Consider the following 26,442-nt stretch of genomic DNA (forward strand, 5'->3'; position numbering starts at 1 on the left):
TGACCTTCAGATTCGATAATTTTTCTTGATTTTTAACTTCAGTTCTATTATCTCTGTTCTGCAGTTGACCTCTCCAAATATATTTTAAATTTTTCAGATTTTTTTTTTTTTTTTTTTTTTTTTTTGCGGTACGTGGGCCTCTCCGTGCTGTGGCTTCTCCCGTTGCGGAGCACAGGCTCCGGACGCGCAGGCTCAGCGGCCATGGCTCACGGGCCTAGCCGCTCTGAGGCATGTGGGATCTTCCCGGACCGGGACACGAACCCGTGTCCCCTGCATCAGCAGGCGGACTCTCAACCACTGCGCCTCCCGGGAAGCCCCAGATGTATTTTTAAGTTCTAGGATTTTCACTTGTTTCTTTCTAATAGATTTTGTTTTTCTCTGCTGAGACTTTTCTTTCTCTTTCCACTCACTGCAGGCATATTTTCCTTTGAATCCTTGAACATAGTTATAATAGCTGTTTTAGAATCCTGTTTTAGAATCCTGATTCTAACATCTACAAACGTTTGAAGTTAATCTCTGTGATTGTCTTTTTTTCTTGAGAATTGGCCACACTTTTTCTTTATTTGTCAAAAAATCGGGGTTGTGTCCTGAAGATTGTGAAAAACTCTGGATTCTGTTATAGTCCTATGAGGAGTGTTGATTTTGTTTGTTTTAGCAGGCAGTTAACTTGGACACAAACTGCTAATTTGTCTCTTTGTCAGCAGCTCAAATCTCAGCTCAGTTGTTTATCCTTAGATGTAGCTTACCCCACACATGTATAGTACAAGAATCTAAGAATTTTTCTGCCCCCAAAGGTATTTCAAAACACTCTAGCATTTAAAATATATTATGGTACAAGTCTAGTTTTTATTAATTATTTTTGTGAATTGTTACTTGACACTGCCAATTCTGCCTGAAAGATTTAAAGTTTAATGTTTCGTTCCACCAAATACATTCACTGGGACATAGTAAAGGAGAAGCGTATTGGTTTTATAAGAAATTGATACTGAGCAGGTGCTAATACTCTAAATTGTTCTTTTATCTGAGTATGAACTCAAGGCCTCAGTCATGAGGAATTCAGATCAGTTCAAAGCAATAGATTATGATCCATCTGAAAAGCAAGAAATAGATTTTGCACAAAATAATATCCTTTTATTCATAGGAGAAGAAAAGATACTCAGTAGCAGAACAATTTACATGTGGCCTAAAAACATTAAAGAGCTCTTTCTTCAAAGAGATTGTGAATAGAAAACCAGTTTTAAAGAGATGGCACTTTATGTGTTAAAATGTAAATAATCAGTCCTAACTAGCATGATGTTGTAGAATTTTAAAGCTGGAAAGGACCTCAGAAACCATGGGTACAAGACCAGAAACGTTAGAAAACTTTTCTCCTCCCCCCGCTTTTTTTTGACAGCTTCCTTGTAGCTTGGGATAGAGAACAAGAGATACATCTTTTGATTTGAAAAAATTGAGTTCCAGGGAGGACTCTGTCATTTACTCTTTTGTTTGATTTTTGGCATGATATTTAACTTTTCAGTGTCTACATCAATTTTATCTATAAAATGGGGATAAGAGTCTGTCTTGCAAGGTTGTTTAAAAGATTATATTGTTGGCTCAGAGTGGGCTTTCAGTATTTTGTATTCTGCTTTCTGAATACAAAAGATGATAGTGTATGAATATAAGAGTACACTAGTGAGAAGATTGCTGTTCTTAGTCTGCTATTTAATCCTCTTAGGTAAGGCCCAGAAGGAAAGATCTACAAACTTTAGAGGAGAATTTCCAAGAGAGGATGATAACAGAAAGACCCTGGCAGGGACTAGTGAGGGCTGTAAATAAGTCATGGCAGGGCTTCCCTGGTGGCACAGTGGTTGAGAGTCCGCCTGCCTATGCAGGGGATGCGGGTTCGTGCCCCGGTCCAGGAGGATCCCACATGCCGCGGAGTGGCTGGGCCCATGAGCCATGGCCGCTGGGCCTGTGCGTCTGGAGCCTGTGCTCCGCAGCGGGAGAGGCCACAACGGTGAGGGGCCCACGTATCGCAAAAAAAAAAAAAAAAAAAAAAAAAAGTCATGGCAGTTGAGAAATGTGAGACTGGACATAGCATTTATGTTGGCTTTGCATTTGTATTAGTTCTGTATCCCTATTACCAGAAACTCTCCACTCTAGAAAATTTTGGTTATGTTTTTGAACTGTGCACTGGACCACAGAAGGAAAAGCACCAGTGGTTAGACAAACAGAGGAGGTGTGGAAGAACTGAGCAATCGGGAATTTTGTCTTTTGAATTCTGGCTCCCTGTGCCTGGTACTAGGTAGGCATTTAGTAAATATTTGCTGAAAAAAATGACTGGAGTTACTCTTATACCTCAATATTCATATTTCTAGAATCTAGACTTGTTTTGGGGTTGCCCTGCCAAGTGTAATGTAGTGTGGTGGTACCCTGAAGGCTCTCATTTTGTTTACAATTACCTACTGAAATATGTTCAAGGCTCAGACTTGTTCAAACTAGAGGAATCCTGGAAGCAGTATGGATTCCTTTCTTTCTTTGCCCCCAACCTTTCCCCCATCTTTCTGCAGGGGATTTGTTTAGGCTGAGTCCTGGTTTAGTTCACCCCCTCACGCAAATCTATTCTTGGCTCTGTGTTTATTGTGAGTATTTATTAAATGTTTGTTGAATGAGCGAACCAAAGGCACTAAATCTCTAGGAAGGCAAAAGAAAAGTTGAGGTGTATTGAAGCCACCCAGATGGGGAATTTATAGTGAATCAACCAAGGACCAGAGCAAATAGATGACTGTTCTTTCAAACCAGAGCCCCAGCAAGTTTAGCTGGTTAGTGTTTAGGTTTCCTTTATTGGAAATCAGTCTAGGTCTGTTTCAGTTCTTACTGTTCTTGGTCTGTCTCCAAAAGAGAAGTTATTTTTTATCTTAGAAATCTTCTTCCTGGGCTACCTATCAAATCATTGGATGCCTTGTTAATAAGATGGAATGGTCATCTGTCATTTTGGAAAGATAGTATGAGAGGGTATTCGATAGTTGTCATATTTATGTGGTTCTTTATCTGTTTCCTTAATGTTTCCGTGTATATTTTCTCATTTTTATCTGCTTAATGACATTGTAAAAAGTGCAGGTATTATTATCCCATTTTCCATGAGAATACCATATCTCAGAGGGGTCACTGTAAGTGGTTCAAGGCCTCAGAGAACTAGTAAAATGGCAGAGACAAAATTTTTAATCCTAGTTTTGTGCTTTCTTTGTTTAAATTATCTTGGCTATGATAATAATCATCATTTATTGAATATGTATTATTAATCAAGCACTGTCCTTAAATCTTTTCTCATAGAGCCACATGGCTTGTTCCCTTACATCCTTTCAGTGTTAGTTAAGTGTTACCTCTCACTGAGACCCTCGTTGACCACCCATTTATAAATGTTATTAATTTACCTCTTTCTTGCTTTATTTATCTCCTTATAGTTTATCACCTAGGACTTCCATATGCATTTTTAAAATTGTGTATCTTTTTAAATAGAATATAAGCTCTATGAGGATAGAGATTTTTGTCCATTTCAGTCCTTGATGTACCCTCAGTACCATGAAAAAGTATCTCAAGGTAGTAGATGGTAGGTACTCAGTAATTATTTACTGCATGAATTCATAATCCTCAAAAAAAAGCTGGAAGAGTTTCACTGACAAGGAAAATTAAACCAAAGAAATATCTTGTATAAGGTCACCCAACTGAAAGGTTAAGAGAAGCCAATTTGGGATTCAAGGGATTTAGATTCAATGCTCTACTATATATTTTCAAAATTTTGTTTCCAAAGATATGAGGGAGGTACTGCAGAGACTGTTACAGAACATAAGGGCCCAGGTTCTGTGTTTTTCTTCTCCATCCCTCCTGCAGCAATTTACTTTACTTGTTTGATATAGTGAAGTTCAGTATGAAGTTTAGTATGAAGTTTTGTGTTTTTTAATGGTCTACCACTTTAAAAAAGGAAAGATTTACAAATCATTATGCTACATCATGCTGCTTTCCAGAAAAAAGTCATGCAAGGTTGAACTTGAATTGGTTTTAAAAAGAAGTGCAGGGCTTCCTTGGTGGCGCAGTGGTTGAGAGTCCGCCTGCCGATGCAGGGGACGCAGGTTCGTGCCCCGGTCCGGGAGGATCCCACATGCCGCGGAGCGGCTGGGCCCGTGAGCCACGGCCGCTGGGCCTGCGCGTCCGGAGCCTGTGCTCTGCAGGGGGAGAGGCCACAGCAGTGGGAGGCCCGCGTACCGCAAAAAAAAAAAAAAAAAAAAGAAGTGCAAAAATATTGTGGTTAAAGGATATTCCTCAAACTTTGGAAGAGGTAAGAAAATATTAAATACTATAAATGTTTTTGTAGCAGAAAGAAAATTTGTAGTATCTGTTACCTCTTATAAAAATAAAAGTTGAGGGAACCCAAACTCCTGAGTGTGGGGACCTTGTCAGCATAACTCACACTGTAATACTTTATAGATATTGGGGAATGAATGGATAAACTAGAGTATGAGCTCTTTAAGGGGGAGATTCTGACAGTCGATGAATTCAGCAAACATTTGTTGAGGACTTACTATATACTTGGCAGTGTAGGAGGAGAAACAAAGAGCTTCTCCCAAGGACATAATTAAATCACAGGAGACATGTGTTCATATATTTGGTATATCTTGCTAATCTCTTGCAGGTGATGGCCCAAAGGAGCGAAATGCCCTCTTTAGGCATTTATGAGAGGCAGAATGGTGGTCTAACTGGACTATGGATCCCATCTAGTGTGGCAGTATTTTTGGTTATATTCAAATTATGTGTGTTTTTCTAGAATTCTAATAAGTGGGGGTTGGGTGCAAGACCTAGTGTGTACCTAGGTTGTGTTGCACTTTGGAGAAGGTGGTGTATTTGACATGATGGTTCATGTTCATTTAACAAATGCTGCTTCACCTGAGTTATCTCATTAAAATTTTACCACAACCCTGTGATACAAATACAATTCCTCTCACTGTTTTAGAGTTGAAGAAATTGAGATGCAAAACTATTAAGTAATGGTGCCCCAAATCATTCTTGAATTAGGTGATAGGGCCAGAATTTTAACTGTAAAATCCATGTTCTTAATCACTATGCTATGTTGCTTTTCATACTTCTTCCATTGCCAATCCTTTTATATGTTTTCAGTTTTTAAGAGGAAGGTGGTTTATTCTCTCCTGAGAGTATTACACATTAACCAAAGTAAGATAAATATGTCTAAACATTGTAAGTACTCTGATGAAAACTCAGCTGGTAAATGAGGAAAAAATGGAGTTTAAATACTCAGTTGACATGGGCCAAACAATGGTGGAGGTGCCTTCTGCCTTTTAGCTCTAATAAATCACAAGGATATAACTTGTGTCTTACAAGGAAGAGCATTCTGTTACTAATGGATTATCCTGGAGGAATATAAACAAGATATAAAAATAAATGCAGTCCTTGATTTATTTAAAGAGCAGACTCCTTTGTCTTTTTCACAGTTCATCATTATTCCATTATTACCATACCTAAGTCGCTTGTTTCTAATTTGTGTCATTGTGGAACTTCTATGGGGCTATTGATTTTTTTTTTTTTTTTTTTTGCGGTACGCGGGCCTCTCAGTGTTGTGGCCTCTCCCGTCGCGGAGCACAGGCTCCGGACGTGCAGGCTCAGCGGCCATGGCTCACGGGTCCAGCCGCTCCGCGGCATGTGGGATCCTCCCGGACCGGGGCACGAACCCGCGTCCCCTGCATCAGGGGGCGGACTCTCAACCACTGCGCCACCAGGGAAGCCCCGGGGCTATAGATTTTTGTTTTGTTGGGATTGGGGGGGTGGTAAATAGTACCCCCTAAAGAGGAACTTTTAGCTAATTGAGTGAGTGAAAAATCTACAGCTATTGGGCTAGTCCATAGGGTTTAAGTATAGCATAGTGAGCTTCCTTTGTGTTGCTCATGAGTAGAAGTTGATAACTCTGAAATTCTTACTGTAGAATTGTGGTTGGTACAGCTTTCGTTCGTGCAGTTTCCACAGAGAAGGTAACAAACCTTTAGCTACCTCAGAACTCCCAGTTTCTCTCCCAATATGAAGCATTTAACAGTAATCAGGGATATTTGAGGAACTGCTCAGCCAGCTTCTTAGAGGGAAAAAAAATACCCAAGGTGGGCCAGGAGAGAGAAAGCAGCCTGATAACTACCACCTCACTGCTTAAGAAATGGCAATTTGGAATTTGAAGTATTTAACTATCTTGCTTATATTTTCAGGAAAATATATATGCAGCATATGCTCTGAATCCTTGTATATATTTGGAAGTGAAAATATGTGTGTATGCATGCATGAAAGCTTTAATTCCTGGACTAAATATAGACCAGCTGACTTCAGGGGTACATACTGTACATTAGCCAATGTATGCTTGGTGTTGAGATAAACTGAGATAATCCTGCTCGCTTGCTCGCTCTCTCTCTCACTCTCTAACTCTCTCTCTCTCTCTCTCTCTCACATACACACACCCCTCCTGTATACTCACACATTTTGTTATAATGTACTATGTATCTATTGTACTATGTGTAAGTACTCTATGCATATGTTTACAGCACAGTGTTCATTTTTACATTTGCATATGCACACATATACCAATTATAGAAAAATGGAATTCTCTATATCTCCCACCACCACCATCACACACTATTTAAGGCTTGAAAATTACAGCTACAGGTTTTTTGTGCTGTTGTTTTTTGACAATAACCCAGAGTAGCCCACTTCCTCATTCCCTAAATTCCCACACTTGGTGTTCCCGCCCTTTGGGAAGGAACACATGAAGGGGCTGGTACCGTTTCTCCATCAGCAGAGGCACGGGAGGAGGGGCTATTGCAGGCAGGCACAGCTGGAGAGAATAGGCTGCAGCCCTGAGAGGGGCTGGCAAGGCCTTTGGGTCGGGGTGGTGGGGGAAGACATGCAAGCTCCCGCCACGATGTGCATCTCTCCGTGCTCCAGCTGGAGCTTTAGCTCTTCAGATATCTCTGCCATCCACATGTGCGCAAATGCCTTCTTTCAGTGACGCAGACCCTTGAAAAGTACAAGCCTGGGCTTTTGACTTGAACACTCAAAGCTTTATTTAAGTAGAAGGGGATAGGTTGAGTCTAAGTCCTTATTCTAAAACCAGGAAGACTTCATCGTGAGAAGTGAACATTCCACTAAAAATGGAAACAATTAAGCCCCTTTTACACACAGTTTTAGTATCCCGAGGTTGGATAGTATCAGGAAATACTGGTGAGAAGGTAGCAGACAAGATTTCTTCAAATCCCCCCCTCTGTCCCCCAACTCCATCCTCCACCTGAAACTGCTGCTCCTACTAAAAGAAAAAAAAAAAAAAAAAAAGCTCAGATCATCTGCACTGGTGGAATGCATAAACAGAAACTCAAGAGTGTATTCTAAAACCTAGCTAGCAACTTAAGAGCAGGGACCAACTTACCCCTAATATATTCCTTCACGCAATAGGAAATACTTGTGGCGATGATGCAAAGGAATTAATTGCTGCTAATATCAAGAACCCTGGATTGGCTGAATGCTTTGAAAATCTGGTTCCATGAAATAACATGTGGTATGATAAAATTGGAAGCTTACCAAGAACTACAACTTTATTTATAATATTAGAAGATTCTGGGCAGGTAGAGATCATGTTGAAATAGCTGCTCATGGGCGTTCTCACTGGTTGTTACTTAAGCCGCCTTTAGTCCTTTTATATGCTGCAAAGAGCATGCTGGCTTTTCTGCAAAGTCATCGAGAAGTGTCACTGTCACATCCGCTGACACTCATGTCGTGCACCACCCTGTAGGGGAAGGTGTGAGCATGAGTCCTATGGAAGCAGACAGCCAATGAAGAGCACGCATACCCTGGCTCTTGTGTTTGCCATCCTCCCTGTCGTCAGATAGGGGATAAGAAGACCTTCTTAAATCCAACTGTCAGTTAGAGAATGGTATCAGATGCAGCTTGGCAAGGGAACACACAGAACAGTTCAGAGAAGGATATAATAAAATTGTTATGGTTGAGGCAAATACCCTCATTCCTCTGGTGTGGAACCCACATGGGAAACGTTACTTTGTGTTGTTATTTCTAGCAAGTCTTAATAGCAATGCATTTCCTGCTAGCATACAGCATTTGCACCTCATCCAAGTGGTCTATGTGAGTGTTGCTGTTTTTCCTAGTTATAAAAAAGCAGAAACCAAAAACTTTATCTCTGTATTAGTACTTCAAGCTTCAAGCCTGCATCATAAAGGCCCCTAGATCTCAGGGGCTGATTTATCACTACTCAAGTATCTTGAAACTAAAGCCAAGAAGGGGCTTTTCTATCTACTGAGATAAGTATATTACAAGCTGGCTTTATTGTGTGAATGTAGGACCAGGGGAGAGAGTGCCCCTACCTCCTAAGATAGGCCATACTGAAGACTCGAATGATTATGGATACTCAAGGCCAGGCTTCAACGACTGAAGAAATCAAATGTTTATAAGATGCTTTCCCTTGTACTATTATTTTTCCTTAGTTTTAAAGGGAATCTACATTGTGAAAATTTGTTGCTCACAAAGTGGGATATGATGTGCATTAGGCTGTCTTACAATGACTTATATTTTTATAACGGGGGAGTAGGAGACCTTAGACCAACTGTAATTAAGCCCTGCTGCTGTTAGAACTGCAATGAAGTCCTAAAATGACACGACGTTATATTCCATTGGAAAGGTAAGTTGGGTTAACTTACTATTATGAAAGAGAAAATGGAAACATCTAGCTTTTTTTTCATTGTGTCTTAAGATTGTCTTCCCAAGAATTGGATTTAATGAGTTCTTGGCCAGGTTGAAGATTAGGACGTGTTTTAGTGGCAGATTTTTGTTTCCTTGCCAGTCTCCTCTTTCCACTTCATTGCTGAACTAATTGACACCTGCTGGCAAGTATTTGACCCTTGTGCTCTCAGAGGGCCCGTGAAGAACCCTAAAACGCTCTGGTCAGTTGGCCTCCTACTGGAGGCTAGGTCACATTTCATCCTTCATTTATACAAAAAATGTTTCCCAAGTCCCTGCAGTGTGCCAGGCTCTGGGCCAGGTTGCAAGGTTGAGTGTAGATAAGAGGTGTTACCTGCATTTGGTGTGGGGAAAGTAGTGTGGGCTAGAGTGAAACTGCAGGCTCCCAGAGCCCTCCCAGCTGACCCCAGTTCCTCTAATTCATCCCCCACCCCACCCTGTTACTTAGAATGCTTCTAAGTTATACTTGGTGTTTATAAGTTATGCACAGATGCTTATACTCTAAATGGGAGTTTTACATGGTAAGAGTAATGGGACTGGGCTTCCTTTCCTTTTCTCCGTATCCCTCATGGGCCACCAGAGAATTCCTAAGTTCCAGCGTATTTTAACTCCTTTCTTCCCTAATTCATAAACTAGGAAAACTTATCTCAAAAGTTGTAATGTAAAATGTTCGTTTTTCCTATACGCTGTGGCCAGTACTCCTCCCCCGTCCCCCAGTTCTCAGCCTCTTGAGTCTTTCGAAGGTTAAGACTAGGTTCAACTGCTTTTTCCTTGTGAAGGAACAGGCTGTAAACTTTCACGTCCTGAGCACTTGCTTATTTTGGTTTAAAGGAACCTCAGCCCAGGGCTCCTGTTACAGTGAAGTGGGGAGAAGTGGGTTGAAGCCTGCCCTTCCTTTTGTTTCTTTTGTTATGATCTGGTTGTTAAGGGTAGAGTGGGGTGAAAAACAGGGTAAGAGCCCATTGAGCCCTTGAGTTGATAACCTTGGCTTTCAGGAGGCTCGGCTATGTGTTTCCCTGACTCTCCTGGAATATCTAGCACAAACTGCTGCCCAAACCAAACCCCATTATAATCTTTAAAGCAAACCTGTGTTTTGCTTAAAGAGAGAAGCTGCCACTCTCAACCGATTCCCAGGGCTCAGCCTCCTTCGGCTCTCTGGCATGTCAGCACTTGCCTCCTGTTTTTTCCATTGCACGCCTCCCCAGCTCAGCCACAGGGGCCCACCTCTCCCGGGATCAGGGTATGTGACCCTGGAGCCCAGACAGCCTTGCACATAAATCTTCCTGGTCCACCTGCAGTTCATCTGTCAGCGGCTGCCCCACTTCTCCACTGGATGTGCTATTCCCACACATCCGTCAGACAACCCTGAAGCCTCCGCGGGCCATTAGAAATTCAGACGGGCCCTATCCCATCTCCGGGTCTTCATCTGTCTTGTCCTGTATCGTTGCCTGCCAGGCCCAGGCTCTTCCACTCTGAGACCTGAGCTCAGGGTGGATCGACAGCCACATCACAGCTATGGCCAGTTGCCATCAGGGTACCTTCTCTGAACTGGTCCTCTTTACTCAGCAAGACTTACTCCAGAGCAGCTTATATTATCCAGGAAGCAGATGAAGATAGAGAACTGGACAGACCCAGAGTTTCTCATTGGCTTGAACCAGATATGAGCAATATTCTAAATGATCTGCCCTTTTTTGAACTGTAAGCAGGTTTTTCCAATATGGCAAGTAATGGTAGATTGAGGGGAAATGAATACAGTAAGGAACCTTTTAAGTCTCAGTGCTAGGTATACATGAAAGAAAAATGCATAGTGCAGTGGTTCAAGAGCATGGGTTCCATCTGATTATTTTTATTAGCTGATTGACCTTGGGTAGGTTAATCTATCAGAACTATCTATAAAAATAGCATATAGCAATTACCAAGCATTGTAAGCATTAAAAAAAAAGGCATCACATAAAGTTACACTTTCAGAGTGCCTGACACATAGGTAAGCAGTGGGTAAATGCTCATTATTGTTATGTTATTAGTTTCTTGGGGGACATGGAATCTTTAAATGAGGAAAGACCAACAATGAGTGGCACAGATGCAGAGTCCTAGGCAATTTGGGGAAAGAAGGTCCTGAGAAGGCTTCAAAGAGGCAAAAGCGGGGCTGGTACTGGAAGAATGAATAGAACTTAGATCCTTTGATCTGGGAGAGTTCACACTTTGCTGCAATTTGGAGGAGCTTGTAGCAGAAAGAGAGTGGAGCTGGGGATTAGAAGCAATGGTCTCTTTGTTTTCTGCACTTACTCAGCATGAGCTTGGGCGTACAACTGAGCCTTGATTTCCTGATTGTAGAGAAGGGGCAGGGAATATCTGCTCTGCCTAGCTCCCAGGGTGGTTGGAAGGCACACATGAGACGAGTCAGGTAAAAATGCTTTGAAAATGGCAAAGTGTGACACAAAAGTCTTATTAGATCCTTACGTTTAGAAAAAGAGGATCCCAGAAGAGTCCCAAACTACCTACGACTGTTAACTATGTAACCTACATGACACCGTGCTGTGGAAGAGGCACCCACAGCCCTGGTAAGGTCATAGCCCTGTGTTAACACAACCCTCCTGACTCTTCCTATGCTCTTTGGGATTCTCCACGCACAGAACCTGAGTCAGTACATAAAGTCCCCCAAATAATCACAACAATGACAATAATAGTAGTAAGAACAACAAGAGTAAAACAACAGTCACTCCCATTTATTTGGCACATACAATCTGTTAGACACTCTGCTAGATACTTTATGAGCATTATCCCTCTTAGTTCTCAAACAGTATCATGAAGCAGCTATTGTTATTTCCAGTTTACAGGAAATTAAGTTGAGGGTTAGAGAAATAATTTCCTTGGTTCCATTTACTGAGTAAGTGACAGAGCTTGACTTAACTCAAATTTCTTTGACTCCAAAGCTTAAGCTCTTTGTGCCATTTTGCTGTTAATTTTGTTGTTGTTGTTGTTTGTTTTTTGTTTTTTGCTGTACGGGGGCCTCTCACTGTTGTGGCCTCTCCCGTTGCGGAGCACAGACTCCGGATGCGCAGGCTCAGTGGCCATGGCTCACGGGCCCAGCCGCTCCGCGGCATGTGGGATCTTCCCGGACCGGGGCACGAACCCGTGTCCCCTGCATCGGCAGGCGGACTCTCAACCACTGCGCCACCAGGGAAGCCCTGCTGTTAATTTTTAAGGGAAAAAATGCTTTTTCTCCTCCAGACCGTGTGCCAGGTTTCCTGTGGAGGATTAAGCATGAGGATATGAGCTAAATGAGTGAGTAAAATGGTTAACGTGCAGGTAGTCCTTCTCCTCTTACTTACGGCTCTAATTACTGGGAAATTTAAACCCTACATTATTTCCTTGTCACCACCATATGCTCTCTCCCTAGTCCAGAGACTGGGGTATAACAATGAGAATAATCCCTTGTACTCATCCTGGGCTTTATATACTCATTGTTTCATTTGAACATAACAAGAAGCCCTTGAAACTATGTTGTCCTGTTCTACTCATGAGGACACCAAGGCTAAGGGAAGTCAAAGAACTGGCCTAGATTCCCAGCTAATAATTGGGAGAGCTGTCTGGAATGTTACAACTGTTACTAATAAAAGTAATAGCAAGGGTAGGGTGTTTCTTATATCCTGTAAACAGTGTACAACATGAAACAATGTGAAGGTTTCCTCCTTGAACTCTGGAAAGCAATGGTGTGATGTTCAGAGATGTTAAATCCTGGTGCTTAAGTATACTTAAAATTATGTCTATGTCGCGGACATTTAAATAACCAAATCCTGAAACTTGCTGGAAAACGAAAGGTTTATTTTCTTGAGTAAATAAGGCTGGAATCGAAGGAAAGGGGGATCAGCTATTAAATTCTTACCATGGCACAGAGGTTTCTGAATGTCAAATGTTAAACTCTTCTACATTCAATAGGAATTTTGCTATGAATCTTCAGTTCCCTAGGGTACCTTTCCTGTCTGTGCCTGTCAGCGTCATTGTTATGTATTTTAAATAAAGCTTTCCCTAACATTCAAAACTCCTTCTGGCTCTGCCTTTTAGGAAAGAGGCATAAATAAAGTGTGTACTATGCCTTTGCATTTTTGTTTTCTTTTACCTTGTTCTAACTATGTGCCCACCCCATCTCCACTCTTCAAAAGTATAAAGCTAAGGTAAAAAGAGCTTTAAAAAAGGGGGGGCGGGCCTCTGGGGAAGTATGCAAATGACAGAAATGTCTATGGGAAAATTAAGGGAAGTGAAAGTCAGCAAGAAAGAAATTCATTGATGTTGTGATGAAACGTTGTCACTGGAGATGATGACAAATTAGAATCTGTTCCCATGGGGACCGGCGCGCTACCTACTCATCATTTGACCCGTGGCTGGATGCTGGCTAGCCGAAGAATTGACCCAAAAGATGACAAGATGGTTTCAGTCCCATCATCTCATCAGCATTCAGGAACCCCTTAGGGGATGAAGGGGAGAGGATAAAGAAGGATAAAAGATGAAAGCTGAGCCATGGAAAGAAAAATGTTTTTAATTACAGTGAGGAGGATTGTGGGTCCACCTGTAGCTTTTTGCTGAGAACGTCCTTTGTTTTCGCCTGCCTGCAGGGATCATGGCAGGATACACACCCAGAATCTGTCTGGCCTCTTGGAAGCTTCCGCCTTGGTAGCCAGTTCTCTCGCGTTTAACAGATACATTCAGGATTTAATCTTTCTGTGGGCTATCTTTACTCTAATAGATTGTTATGCTTGCCGAGCAACCTGGATTTGGTTGGCATGCTAAAAGAGATTGCTTTTCGAAAGGGAAAAACTACCCCACGGTGGAGCGTGAGGTTTCTACTGTGAGTGACTCTCACAGTCCTTGTCCAAAGGGCACAGGGTGGGTCATCTCAGGCAGTGGGGTCACAGGAGGCCAGGCACCCCCTGGGAATCCAGAGACCCTCAAGCTCCACATGCCTCTGTTTTTTCACACATAAAATAGGAATTACAATTTCATCTTACTACTCTATGATGACAGATAAATTAACTCAGATGAAAACCCAGAGGAAAATACTGAATTCTGAAGTTCACTTCCTGCAGGATAGGAATGGTACATTCATTCTGTTCTCCTTCCAGGTTATGAACAAACTGGAACACTGTGGAGTAATCAGAACAGTTTAAGTTAGTTCAGTGGAACTGATACCACAGTAGTCAGGTAATAACAGATAGGCATTGTTTTGGAGGATACATTATTTCAAATTCGGCCCCATCCCTTTTTCGTATTGGTGGTAGAATTTAGCAGTTCTAAACTTCTTCAGTTTTTTGATTTTCATAGGCATTATGAAGAATTTTTAATGAAATGTAAACTATTAAAAATCTAATTCTTATAAAGTAATGAGGCTGTGTATTGCTTATGGTATCCTGCCGAGAATTTCACAGCATTTGTTCAAATGGGTTTGAAAAGAAATGGCAAGGGAGGTTGTTGGTCTGTGTATTTACAGAGTGAAGCAGTGTTGCATAAAGGCCGGAGCTTTGTTTCTAAAGCAGAATGCTATTGGCTTTGGATCCCAGCTTTACTACTTACTGGCTTTGTGACCTTGAGCAAGTTATTTAACCTTCAGTGTCCACTTCTAGAAGATGGAGATGTGTACTTTATAGGGTTCTTTGAAGGATTAAACTGATATATGCTTGTGAGGTGCTCAGAATAGTGCCCTACACATAGTTAGCCCTCAACAGATGTTGGCAATTATTTGTTTTAAATAAACAAGATAGGGTGTCGCAGTATGAAACACTGAGGGGTTTCTGACCAAGAGGTGCGAATCCTAGTGGAGAGAGCTTGCTTCTGAGACCGTTTGTTCATTGCCTTGTGTGTCTGGGCTCTGCGTGCAAGTTAGTGCCTCCGCCTATGCAGAATGCAGCTTGAGGCTCACCCTGACCAGGAGGCCAAAGGCAGATACCACCCCCTGCTCCCCCACCCCCGGGCAGGGCCAATCTCCCATCAGCCAGTAACCACCACTCCCCCGCCCTTGGGTTCTGCAACCCAAGGAACACTTAGTTCCACGGCCAGCCCACTCTGTGCCATGGCTGATCATGTTACAGCTTCTCTTAAGTTAGGTTTGTCTGGGGCACCATAGCTGAGCAAGTGAACACACAGGTTTTACAGGCAAGACAGTTCTGAGTTCTGAATGAGTGAGTGGGTCTTTTTATTTTGTGGCTCATTGATATGAGATGACAGTATCTACATTGTAGGGTCCTTGTGCCTAGCATATGGTAAGTACCACTGTATGGCAGCTGTTATGATTTTCTGAAGAACCCTGAAATCTCATTGCAACAGGTTTATAATTCACAGGCTACAGTCTCGATAATTCTGATGATTTAGTTGCAGTGCTTCTGTCTGAGCAGCTTTGTTTAGCTTAGCTTCAACATGTTTATCTTAGGATGGAATTCCACCTATCCTGTTCTGGTTACTTGTTGCTGCATTAGAAAGCATCCCAAACTTAGTGACATAAACAACTGTTTCTTTATGCCTACGGATTCTGTGGTTCAGGCATTGCAAGGATGGCACCTCTGTTCCATAATGTCTGGGGTTCCATCAGCGAAGGCTGGGGGCTGGAATTATCCAAAGGCTTCTTGACTCATATCCGGAGCAAGGACTGGGATGAAGACTTGCTCACCTAGAGCTGCCAACCAAGCACTTGACTGTGCCCTCTCCATGTGTCTTGGCCTTCTTACAGCATTGTCGTTGAGAGCATTCCAAGAGAGACAGGCGGAAGCTGCATGGCCCTTTATGCCCTAGCCTTGGAAGTTACATAGTGTCACTTTCTCTATGCTACTGGTAGAAGCCATCATAAGCCTACCCAGATTCAAGCAGTGGGAGTAGAGGGACCCCCACTTCTAAATGGGGAGCAAATTTTTATAAAATTACTGGAGTTATGGCTCGATCTTGGACATGTTAGGGCTTCTGACTTCTGCCTATAGCAAAGCAAGCCATACAATCTGTATTCCAACTACTTAACTCTGCAATTGCGTAATGAAAGCAGCCAGAAACTATGTAAACAAATGACTGTTTCAGTAAAACTTTACTTATGAACACTGAAATTCAAATTTCATATAGTTATTAAATATCACAAAATACCTTTTAAAAATTACATTTAAAAATGTAAGAGCCATTCTTAGCCCATTAAAAAATAGGCAGTGAGCCAAATTAGAATATCACGATGAGCTAGATCTGACAACCCTCAGAATAGGAGAAAATATTTGCAAATGAAACAACAGACAAAGGATTAATCTCCAAAATATACAAACAGCTCATGCAGCTCAATATCGAAAAACCAAACAACCCAATCAAAAAATAGGTAGAAGACCTAAATAGACATTTCACCAAAGAAGACATACAGATGGCCAAGAGGCACATGAAAAGATGCTCAGCATCACTAATTATTAGAGAAATGCAAATCAAAACTACAATGAGATATCACCTCACACCAGTCAGAATGGCCATCATCAAAAAATCTACAAACAATAAATGCTGGAAAGGATGCAGAGAAAAGGGAACCCTCTTGCACTGTTGGTGGGAATGTAAATTGATACAGCCACTGTGTAGAACAGTATGGACGTTTCTTAAACAACTAAAAATAGAACTACCATATGACCCAGCAATCCCACTACTGGGCATATACCCTGAGAAAACTATAATTCAAAAAGGCACATGTAACCCAATGTTCATTGCAGCACTATTTACAATAGCCAGGACATGGAAGCAACCTAAATGTCCATCAACAGATGAAGGGATAAAGAAGATGTGGTACATATATACAATGGAATATTACTCAGCCATAAAAAGGAAAAAAATGGGGTCATTTGTAGAGATGTGGATGGACCTAGAGTCTGTCATACAGAGTGAAGTAAGTCAGAAAGAGAAAAATATCATATGTTAATGCATGTATGTGGAATCTAGAAAAATAGTACAGATGAACCTATTTCCAGGGCAGGAATAGAGATGCAGATGTAGAGAACAGATGTGTGGACGTGGGGGGACGGGGAGGCTGAGATGAACTGAGAGATTAGGTTTGACATAAATACACTATCATGTGTAAAATAGATAGCTAGTGGGAACCTGCTGTATAGCTCAGGGAGCTCAGCTCAGTCCTCTGTGATGACCTAGATGGATGGGATGGGGGGTGGGGAGGTCCAAGAGGGAGGGGATATACACATACATATGGCTGATTCACTTCATTGTACAGCAGAAACTAACACAACATTGTAAAGCAATTATACTCCAATTAAAAAAATATATATCATGATGAGCTAGATCTGACTTTAAGTTAGAATTCTCCAAATGTGTAGAAGAAACACTGGGGTATTTCTCAGGTGTTTGTGTGTTTGGATATGTGTGAGGGCAAGAAATGTTTGCAATTTCCCTTTTCATTTTAGAAGTGAATTTGTGAAGATGTTATTTGGAATTTCAGTCCTTTCAAGCGCATCTTTATCCTGTTAGAGAACATTTGTTCCCAAGGGCAATGAAGAATGACACTTGTAGGTGGGAAGTTTGAAGCAAATTTGAAAATCGACTTGAAAATAACAAACGAAGATATTCTGATTTGGCTCCATGTTCTCAGCCTCCAAGCTGTTGGATTGTGCGAGATGCATGACCCAAAGGAGATGATTAGTTCTCCTCTAGTGTGCTGATAATGAATAGCTCTACAAAACCAATTAGCAATAATTCTATCAGTCATTGCATTGGGGTAACATTTCGTTTAAGGGGAAGAATAACAACACTGTTTTCCTTAGAGATCTCTAATTAAGCTGTGATATCTGGTGGGAACAATGGAGAAAAAAGCAGTAGGCTTAGCAATTTGCTTTTGCTATCCCCATATGAAAGTGTATTATGATGAAGTGTTCTGTTCACAGCAGTTAAGAAAGACATTTGTCCGTGTTAAAGGTGTAACAGACCAAACACAGATCTATTTCTAACAATATATTTTGTTTTGTATGGATGTCTGCATTGCACAACTTCAGGGATTTGCCATTCACATGGAAGGCTGTGAATGGCGCCCCCTGGAGTTGTGTAGCAGAAGATACTGAATATCATTTCCCTTCCTGCAAGTGTTTTCCTCCTAAAAAATCTGTGGGAATCGAGAACCATGAATAGTGGCATTTTTTCTTCCAATCACTATTGTTGCTCTGTAACTCCTAATACCCACTGTCATGCCGACCATAATACCAACAGACTTTGTTTTCTCCAGCAAGGCATTTTATGAATCAGTATTATTCTATCTGAATTTGAGCACACGGGTAGTTCTTAATGTATTATAATCTATTGTAAGATAGAAGTTATTATTTTACTGCTGTTGAGGTATCCTTCTGTGCCTTCTGGGCATTTTTCAATTTTTATTTCGGTTTACACAATGAAATAAGACCTGGGTGTGTGTTTATCTTACCTGAAGTGTACTACAGGCAGCTTGTGACACAAATTGATGAGCTTATAGGAAAAAGTACAGTGGGTTATTGTCCTGGTCTTTCCATTTATTTTGCTTACTGTCATCCTACAGCTAGCCAAAAAAATCCGAGAGAAGTTCAACCGTTACTTGGATGTGGTCAACCGGAACAAGCAAGTTGTAGAAGCATCCTACACGGCTCACCTGACCTCTCCCCTAACTGCAATTCAAGACTGCTGTACTATCCCACCTTCTATGATGGAGTAAGACTTGGAATTTTTTGTTGTTGTTTAAACCAGGAATTGAATGGCTTTCCATTCATATTTAAAATACCTGTTTGTTTATTGCAAAATGTATTCCTGTCTTAAATTAGCCCTTTACCTTAACAAAGACAAGTAATTCTTAAAGAAGTGTGACTATATCCAGGAAACTCATGGACCTTCCCTGCTTGCCTTTTTGTCAGGCTGCAATCCAGGTTCAGAAGTATCAAGCATTGTTTGAGTACAGAGTTGACTAAGTCTAGAAAATTGCAAACATTTTTTTCATGTGTTAACTAATGCGTCATGAATAAGACAGTTTCACTGATTCTGCTAATTTGCCTAATTTAAGGGAATGCTTTTTATCTTTGATACAAGAGTAGAAAAAAATTCCCACTTCATACTTTATAGTGTGTTTAAAACTACCAAGGTAGATGTGGCTTCAGATAATATTGAAACAGAATGGTTGAGGATATTTTTATTTATTGGCATAGTGATACTTATATCTGGAGGGGTGTAGGGTCATGTGATGCTGGAAAATGCTTGGAGGGGAAAGAACACTTACCTAGAGGTACAAAGAACTTAATTTTGATTTAGTCTCTAATTATCTGTGTGACCATAATCTAGTTACTTAATGTTTATTTGTATGCACAGTTTTCTATCAGTGGATAATAATCTCTATTATACCAATTTAGAATTGGCTAGTTACAATAGAATGACTAAAATAAGTTAACATACTTTAAAAATTATGAGTGTAAATGTTAGCATATTTAGTATGTATCACTCTTCTTTTTGCACAATAAATGCTCTTGAAGCTATGCAAAGGACGGAGACAACATAGTTTTTTGGTAGTTAAGTGATGCTTTGCTTTCACAAAGAAGTTTTTACTTATTACAGCTTCTTGGTGGGCTATGTAGCAAACAGAGCATCCTCAAGTCATTTTATTTCTCCATCTGCGTGATGTTAAGATGCGTCTTTCTCTCTGGCTTAGCCTGTCTGCACCCTAGAGAAGCTCATATTAGTTGTTTACTAAACTAAGTGGAAAGTGTATACAGTTTGGAATGAGACTGTCCGGATATGAATCTTAGCTCCAGGACTTCATACTCAGGTGGTCTCAGATATTTGATGTCTTTGACCCAGCCTGTCTTCATCCCTAGAATGGGATCAATGATGGATACTTCACAGGATGTTGTGAGCATTCAGTAAAATCAATTAGGAAAGTATTTTGCAAATCGTAATGTTCTGAACAAATATCAGCCATAATACACCTACTTGCCTACCATAGTGAACATTTCATTTTTCGTTACTGATGTCATTTTTATAGTTGGGGCATCAGTAACTTAATGTTTTTGACAGTTTGTCTCTAACCTAAAAATAAAATAAGCGTCCAGTAGGGCTTTGAACCAAAGAAAAAATCATTTCCTGGCTGAGAGAAAAGATAGTATAGTGAGGGAGAAGTCCTTAGAGCTAGAATTACGCTTAAAACACTGGTTCTCAACCAGGGTGATTTCCACTCCCCTTCATCCCCAGGGATATTTGGCAGTGTCTAGAAACATTTTCAGTTGTCACAGTTGGAAGGTGGGGACAGTTGCTACTGAGATGTAGTGAGGAGAGGCCAGGGATGCTGCAAACAGCCTATAATGCACAAGACAGCACTGCAAAACAAAGAATTATCTGGCTCAAAGTGTCCGTAGTGCAGAAGTTGCCTCAGAAGATGGGAGATCTTCATGAAATTCCTAGGTGGAACTACTCTAGATGAAACAAAAAGCTTGAATTGACTGGCGTCTACTTGTAAATCTACCCAGTATGTCACCTCCCCATTATTTTCCCCCCTCGTGAATTTCTATTAATGTTTCAAGAAGTAATTCAATAATTTGCCTCACTCCATAGCTTCCTGTTACCTCTTTTTTTTTCCCCCTCTCATTGTTTACCTTTGCCCTGGAGGAATTCACTGCTCCCTCATTTTTGTTCCCATAGTTAAGTTTCCTCCATCTCTGTTACAGTGTAGAACTGAATGTATCACATATAGTGGTTGGTAGGTCTGCCTCCCCTGCTGTTCTGGGCAGGGATTACACCTCATCCATTTTCATCCCAGTACCTCGCAATTGTGTTTGATTACTATTTGTTGAGATCTGGAATGGTTTGAATGTGGGGATGAGTAAGGGGATGGAATTTCTACTTGAGAGTAATTTCTACTCTCAAGAAATTTAAAAATTATTGGGTGGGGGCCAAATACTGAACATAATAGTTAGGGCAAAATGTGACACAGCAGAGAGGTGCCGTGGTTTCTCTAAGCAGAGTACTATACCAGGTGGGTGGCATCACCAAAGATTCTGTGAGCTTCAGAGTGTGCATCTACACCTAGAGATTACCATACTAAGTGAAGTCAGTCAGACAGAAAAAGACAAATATTATATGATATCGCTATAATCTAAAATGTAGTACAAGTGAATTTATTTACAAAACAGAAACAAGTCACAGACATAGAAAACAAAGCTATGGTTACCCAAGGGGAAATGGGGGGTTAGATAAATTAGGAGTATGGGATTAACAGATACTACCATATATAAAATCAACAACAAGGATTTACTGTATAGCACAGGGAACTATATGCAATATCTTGTAATAACCTATAATGGAAAAGAATCAGAAAAAAAGATATATATCTGAAGCACTTTGCTGTACACCTGAAACTAACACAATATTGTGAATCAGCTATACTTCAATTTTTTTTTAAGTGTGCATCTTATTTGATATGGTCATTTGGAAGAATATCACAAGGAAATAATGACATGTTTATAAAGATAAATTTGTAAACAGAGTCATTGTAGTGCCATTTAGAATAGAGAATATTGTAAATATTCCTAAATTTCTAATAATAGGAGATTAGTTAAGGAAATTATGTCACATTCATAAAAGTGATAACATAAGATGCAGCCATGCTGTAGAAGAGAATTTGCTGACTTGTGAAAATGGCCATACATGCATACACACTCAAGTTTGGGAAGATTTACATCAAAATGTTTTGGAGTAGGGCTTCTCTGGTGGCACAGTGGTTGAGAGTCCGCCTGCCGATGCAGGGGACGCAGGTTCGTGCCCCGGTCTGGTAAGATCCCACATGCCGCCGAGCAGTTAGGCCCATGAGCCATGGCCACTGAGCCTGTGCTCCACAACGGGAGAGGCCACAACAGTGAGAGGCCCGTGTACCGCGAAAAAAAAAATGTTTTGGAGTAAAGACAGTGGTTTTCATTTTGAATATGCTAGGATAAGGCTTGAGGTCTGAGATGCAGTCCATCCAGCCATTTGGCAAAAACTAGTGGTCTACCTTTAAGTGAATATAATAAACCGTAAAATGTAGTTTCTGCCCTCCAGGAATTTCTCATTTAGTTCAGTTTAACATCTAAGAGACTTGAATTATACTTCTAGCAGGACCCATGCTGAGTAAGCAGATTAGTATGAGAGGCTTTTCCTGCTTTAGAGGCTGGACTTCTGTGTTGAATGTAGAATGGAAACTGTGGAACTGCAATGCAATCTTCTCTCCTTACTAGGAGTAGTTGACAGAGCCAAGAACTGCCATTTGGGGTGAATCTGGTAAAACCAGAAGAGTTCTGATGATAAAGCTGAGTATTCAGAAGATGTACAGATGACAAAAAACAGGTTCCCTCTTAAAGAGAGATCTGATCACAGCCATCTGCAGCTGAAAGTGGCAAGTGACAACTACCCTTCTGTTAGACTGACTCTTCTTGGCTAAACAAGAAACTCGCTTGCCAGAGAATGTGTGCAGGAATGTTTGGAGTGAGCACTGAGCTGACACTTCTCTAGTCATTGGCTAAGCACAAATACTTTATAAAATTGAGGCTCTTTCACCTTTTTAATGAAGATTCAAAGATGCGAAGAGTTAATAGTAAGTTTTTGCTGTGAACCAGGGTAGGAATCCTTAGCTGCCCTTTTTCCAGTTTCTCATAAAACGCTTTAATCTGCATTTTTTAACCATTGTGGTATCCTACTGTGGACATTTTCAGTCCCTCTTTCTTATATTTCAATCCCTCCGAAAAAGTCTCCATTTTGAATCTCAGGGAGTCCGTGTTGGAGTTAAATGCAGAAGGGAAGAACTCCCAGTCTTGAGAAGCAACGTAAGGACATGACTAAAAACAGGTTATCCTCTGTGTCAAGAGATACTGTTTTTTCTCTTATGGAAGCAACATAAAGTTTCTTTTCAAAATAAATATACCTAAATTTTAAAAATGCACTAATTAAAATGAAAATATTAAGGGAACGTGACCAAAGTTTTGAAGATGATCGATACGGTAATGATTGAAGTTAAGGAAAAATGGGCTCAAGATTGTTGAGAGAAGTCCTTCCGAACTGTAAGACTTTACTGTCCTATAAAGCAAACAACGTTTTTCTTTTTTGGGGGTGAGGGGGATGCAGATGGACTGCGCTGTGCAACTTGTGGGATCTTAGCTCCCCGATGAGGGATTGAACTCAGCAGTGAAAGTGCAGAGCCCTAACCACTGGACCTCTGGGAAATTCCCTATAAAACAAACTCTTTATGCCCATGAACTGGCCACATGCATATGCACTAATAATGCTATTATAGTAAATATAAGCAAGTGGACTTGAGATAAGGGATCACCAGTCTTATATCTGGATCTTGTCCATTCTTAAACATGTGGGCCCTGTAAACATTTTTAAAAATGCAACAGTGGCCCAATAGCACTCGAGCTATTTACTACTAACATTGATTCTGTAGCCCATTGACCTTGCTTCTCCAACTGTATTAAGGACAAGTTAGCACTAGGCCAAAATTTTTATGACTGATTTTAACCAATGGCTAATTTTTATATTTTAGGCCTAGAATTTTATTTTTACTGATTTATAATCCATATTTGATTTTTGTCACTAAAGCTTGATAATGCATATTTTTAAAAAATAAAATGCCCAGTTCTGAAGAGAGAGGGACTTTAAAGCACTCTATTATAAAATATTCTGCAGAATACACCCTGAAGGTTATACTATGATGACAACAGAGAGAACCTGCAAAGCAGCAGAAAATTGATTTTTTTCAGATGATTTTGATACTTTGCTTCTCAGACCAGTCAACTCTTCTTACTCGGGAGCCCTGGAAGTTAATTATTTTGTACAGGGTCCTGCATAGTGATTAGGTATTCCATCAATATTTGTTGAAGGAATGATGTGAAGAATTAATATTATCTAACGTGGGAAAAAATAGGCTGTGGTTTAATCTAAGACAAACTCATTTTCAATGGTATTACTTTAAATAGCATAATTTTGAGAATGAGTTTATTCACTCGTGTAATTTAATTTACAGCTCACTTTGTGTTGTAATGGGTTAGGTGGTGAGGGTCCACAAGATCCTGGGCTCCCTCTCAAGGATTGCAGAGACGCAGAAACACCTAATAATGCCCGTGGTCTATATCTGGCCTACAAGTGTGTTTATCTTGGCTCCCCGAGATGTTTTAAAGGTTTTAAATTTGTAAGTTTTAAAATCTGTTGCCTACCTTTAAAACTTAGAGGAATTACACATCTTAAAACTCCAAACTTCTGGGATTTCCCTGGTGGTGCAGTGGTTAAGAATCCATCTGCCAATTCAGGGGACATGGATTCGAGCCCCAGTCCAGGAGGATCTCACACGCTGTGGAGCAGCTAAGCCCATGCGCCACAACTACTGAGCCTGTGCTCTAGAGCCAGTGAGCCACAACTACTGAGCCCACATGCCACAGCTACTGAAGCTCGCATGCCTAGAGCCCGTGCTCTGCAACAGGAGAAACCACTGCAATGAGAAGCCCGTGCACCGCAATGAAGAGTAACCCCCGCTCGACACAACTAGAGAAAGCCTACGTGCAGCAACGAAGACCCAACGCAGCCAAAAATTAAAGAAAAAAAAAGAAATCCAAATTTCTGTCCTCTCTAAAATCAGATCTGACAATGATGGGTCCACATTCCCACTGGGCAGTAGTCAGCTTCTGTGACAAACATCCCCCTTTGAAGACAGCCTGCATTCTCCCCTTCACCACAGTCCCCACTAGCTCCTTTTGCATTACACCCAGCCTATTCCCCTGACTTTCATTACCTGCTTGGCCCACATTAGCATGTGATATAATGTTAATAAATTTTTTTAATGTCTTATCCATGTGCATTCCCTGATATGCCATCTTAAACATACATGCTCATTCTGTCAGGTTTAAATATAGCTCCTTTATGCATAATACTGAGAATCTCTATCCCCGAAACCTGGTTGGGTTATCCTGTGCACGTCTGAAGCTGTTATTTTATCAGCAGGCCCTGCTAACCCTTGACTTTTTCATAAATCAGTAAATAATTTTGTCTTCCACACCTCTTAATCCATTTCTCTCCTCCCTTCCCCAATTTCTTTTGTAGGTGCTCCTGCCTGGTAACATTCTTATTTTTTATTTTTGATATCTTTATTTAAGGAAACAGGAACAATGGAGAGGTTAAACCAGGGAGGAAGTACTGGGAAAATGAACTGAGATTTTTATTCTTTTTTGTGTCTCCAAGTAGGATTCAGTGCTGTTATCCTCACTTAATTAATGCTTGTTAATTGGATAATCATGGTGGGAACTGGCATTGAGGCATCTAGGCCAGGTTTGAGATGAGCAAAGTAATATTCTGATGGAACTACAGTAAGTAAGCAACTTGTTTTCAAGGCTCTCCGAAGCCAGCCACCCAAAGCTAGGAGACTTCAGCCTTATAGAGAATTCTGTCATACCCATCAGGGGAGACTTAAAAAGCTTCATTGATTCCCCAAAGTGAAGAAACTCTGGACACCATTGTTAAATTGGATTCTTGCTATTTTACAAGGCACTCTTAGAGTTGGTACATCCACTGAGATTGATACCGTCACCAGGGAAGGCATATAGGACTCATCTCACTTTCTGAGAACCCAAATTCAATGCATCCCCCAGCTGGCACCCACTAGAACAATATGATATCAGGAATCAGGTCTTATCCTTCAACCTGTTGAGGGTATTGTGCTGCAGACAAAGCAACTAGCATAGGTTCTGATGCAAGAACACAGCCTCCTCATTACAATTCTCATGAATAAGCCCATATTATAACTCTATTAGTCAGGGTTCTCCAGAGAAACAGAATCAATAAGATGTGTGTGAGAGAGAGATTTATTTTTAAAGAATTTGCTCACGTGATTGTGGAGATCAAGTCCCAGATCTGCAGGGTAGCCCAGCAGGGGCTGGAGACCCAGGAAGAGTTACAGTTCCAGTCTGCTGGAAGAATTCCTTCTGCTTGGGGAAGTCAGTCTTTGTTCTATTAGGGCCTTAAACCAACTAGGTAAGGCCCACCCACAAGTCCCCTGATTTAAATGTTGATCTCATTCCAATAATCCCTTTGCAGAAACATCTAGAATAGTCTCTGACCAAATATCTGGACACTCTGGCCCAGCCAAATTGACATATAAAATTAACCATCACACCCTCTTAGAGAAAGGATAGAAAATTTGTCTACAAAACCTACCTTTGAAGTTGAATTTTTATTAACCCTCAGGCTTAGATTAGAGGATTCCAGACTCTCATTCCTGGAACTTTCTAGTGTTCTCCTAGACTGCTTCTCTTTAAAAAAAAAAAAAAAAAAGTTAATGCCCATGTTAATGAGCTGCCTGCAAAGTAGTGTGAAGGCATTTGAGTAAGTCTTTATCCATGTAAATTGGTTGTATGTTTTGTGGTATGATTTAGATGTTGTGCAAATTTCTGTGTTCACATTTTAAGTTCTTCAAGTATTATTGACATCATAGGGACCAGAAATAAGTTACTTAGAGAGTTGTTTTTAATTTTGATGATTCACATGCTGACATATAATGTTCCGATTCCTGTACTAGGCTCCTTAGGATTCTTTAGGGACTAAAGAGCATCAGGTCAGGGTTTGTGATTGCCTTTTTTTTTTTTTTTTAAACTGAACTCAAACATGAGCTTTCTTTCATTTTTAAAAGGAGGCAAG

General features: G+C 40.7%; 1 protein-coding gene across 2 annotated transcripts in view; it reads left to right on the top strand.

Moving 5' to 3' along the window:
- The window catches only part of CACHD1 (cache domain containing 1), a 218,978-nt gene that overhangs the window by 97,794 nt on the left and 94,742 nt on the right, over nt 1-26,442 (top strand). For both annotated transcript variants that reach the window (XM_060089904.1, XM_060089905.1), the window contains exon 3: nt 18,308-18,456. In XM_060089904.1, coding sequence (XP_059945887.1) covers nt 18,308-18,456 — 149 coding nt within the window. The remainder of the gene's footprint in view (nt 1-18,307; nt 18,457-26,442) is intronic.

This window comes from Mesoplodon densirostris, chromosome 2 (assembly GCF_025265405.1).
Source record: "Mesoplodon densirostris isolate mMesDen1 chromosome 2, mMesDen1 primary haplotype, whole genome shotgun sequence".
Taxonomy (NCBI): domain Eukaryota; kingdom Metazoa; phylum Chordata; class Mammalia; order Artiodactyla; family Ziphiidae; genus Mesoplodon; species Mesoplodon densirostris.